Here is a 976-nt window from a genome sequence, read left to right on the forward strand (position 1 = left end):
TCACCGTCGGCCGCCTCACCGTCGGCCGCCTCGCCGTCGGCCGCTTTGCTGTCGGCCGCCTCGTCGTCGGCATCTCGCCGTCAGCTTTCAGCGTTTCTACGTCACGGTTTGTCATACCTCCGGTGAGTCACGCGCTAGTTAAACGCATCCCTTGTCTGTTCTGTGCATTTCCTTGTTGGCGTTGCCTTATGTACGTCATTGTACAATTTTGCAGGGCGTTACGTCTTGTTCGTTAGTTGGTTGTAAAGCGCTGTTGTCTGTTGTGGTTTTTCAAGGTTGTGCCGCATGCAGCGTGCTTGTGCAGTCTTATTTTGTTTGCATCATAAAGCAGATCATGGCCGGGCAGCAGATCAGCAGTTGATAGGCAAAACAGCAGATCAGCAAACATCTAGGAAAGACAGCAAACTAGACCAGCTTACCGGATTTTAGCAGCACGTGTGCCGTGGTGTGGTGTATTGTGCTGCATGACAATGTAACTATTTTGTAAGTGTCAATTTGTAAAATTATGTGCTGCATAATTTATATTTGCATCCTGAATCAATTAATAATATTTTCTCATGAATATTTCCTTGAAGCATTAGATATAAATGTTTTGTCAAGTAAATGTATTGTTTATTATTGATTGTTTTTACGTAATATATATTAAACTAAATTTGTGTTTAACGTGTTGTCGTTACGTGATGCTCCCGACGTCGGCGTGTCGTCCCCAGCGGGATCATTGTAGGACGCTTTGTTGGGGCTGTGCCGGGCAACATGAGAATCGTAGCACATCAGGGCGTAACCTTTCGATGCACTCACCTCGCTGAACGCATCTAATTCCCGTTCTGCTCCTTGCTGCTACACAACTTGCCTGCCCACATGCACCACATGCACAACTTGCCGTGGCCATCGCTGTCGTTTTCTCGCCGACGGCGAGGTCGCCAGCGCCCTCTCGCCGTCGCCTTATCGCCGTCGGCGCCTTGCCGACGGCGCCTTG

The 976-nt window shown here is 48.9% G+C and overlaps 1 protein-coding gene across 1 annotated transcript in view; it reads left to right on the top strand.

Moving 5' to 3' along the window:
• The window catches only part of VOLCADRAFT_98894 (uncharacterized protein), a gene marked incomplete at both ends in the record, with an annotated part of 9,934 nt that overhangs the window by 856 nt on the left and 8,102 nt on the right, over positions 1-976 (top strand). Inside the window, one exon of the mRNA XM_002957705.1 lies at positions 85-122. Coding sequence (XP_002957751.1) covers positions 85-122 — 38 coding nt within the window. The remainder of the gene's footprint in view (positions 1-84; positions 123-976) is intronic.

The sequence above is a fragment of the Volvox carteri genome (genome assembly GCF_000143455.1).
Source record: "Volvox carteri f. nagariensis unplaced genomic scaffold VOLCAscaffold_78, whole genome shotgun sequence".
Taxonomy (NCBI): domain Eukaryota; kingdom Viridiplantae; phylum Chlorophyta; class Chlorophyceae; order Chlamydomonadales; family Volvocaceae; genus Volvox; species Volvox carteri.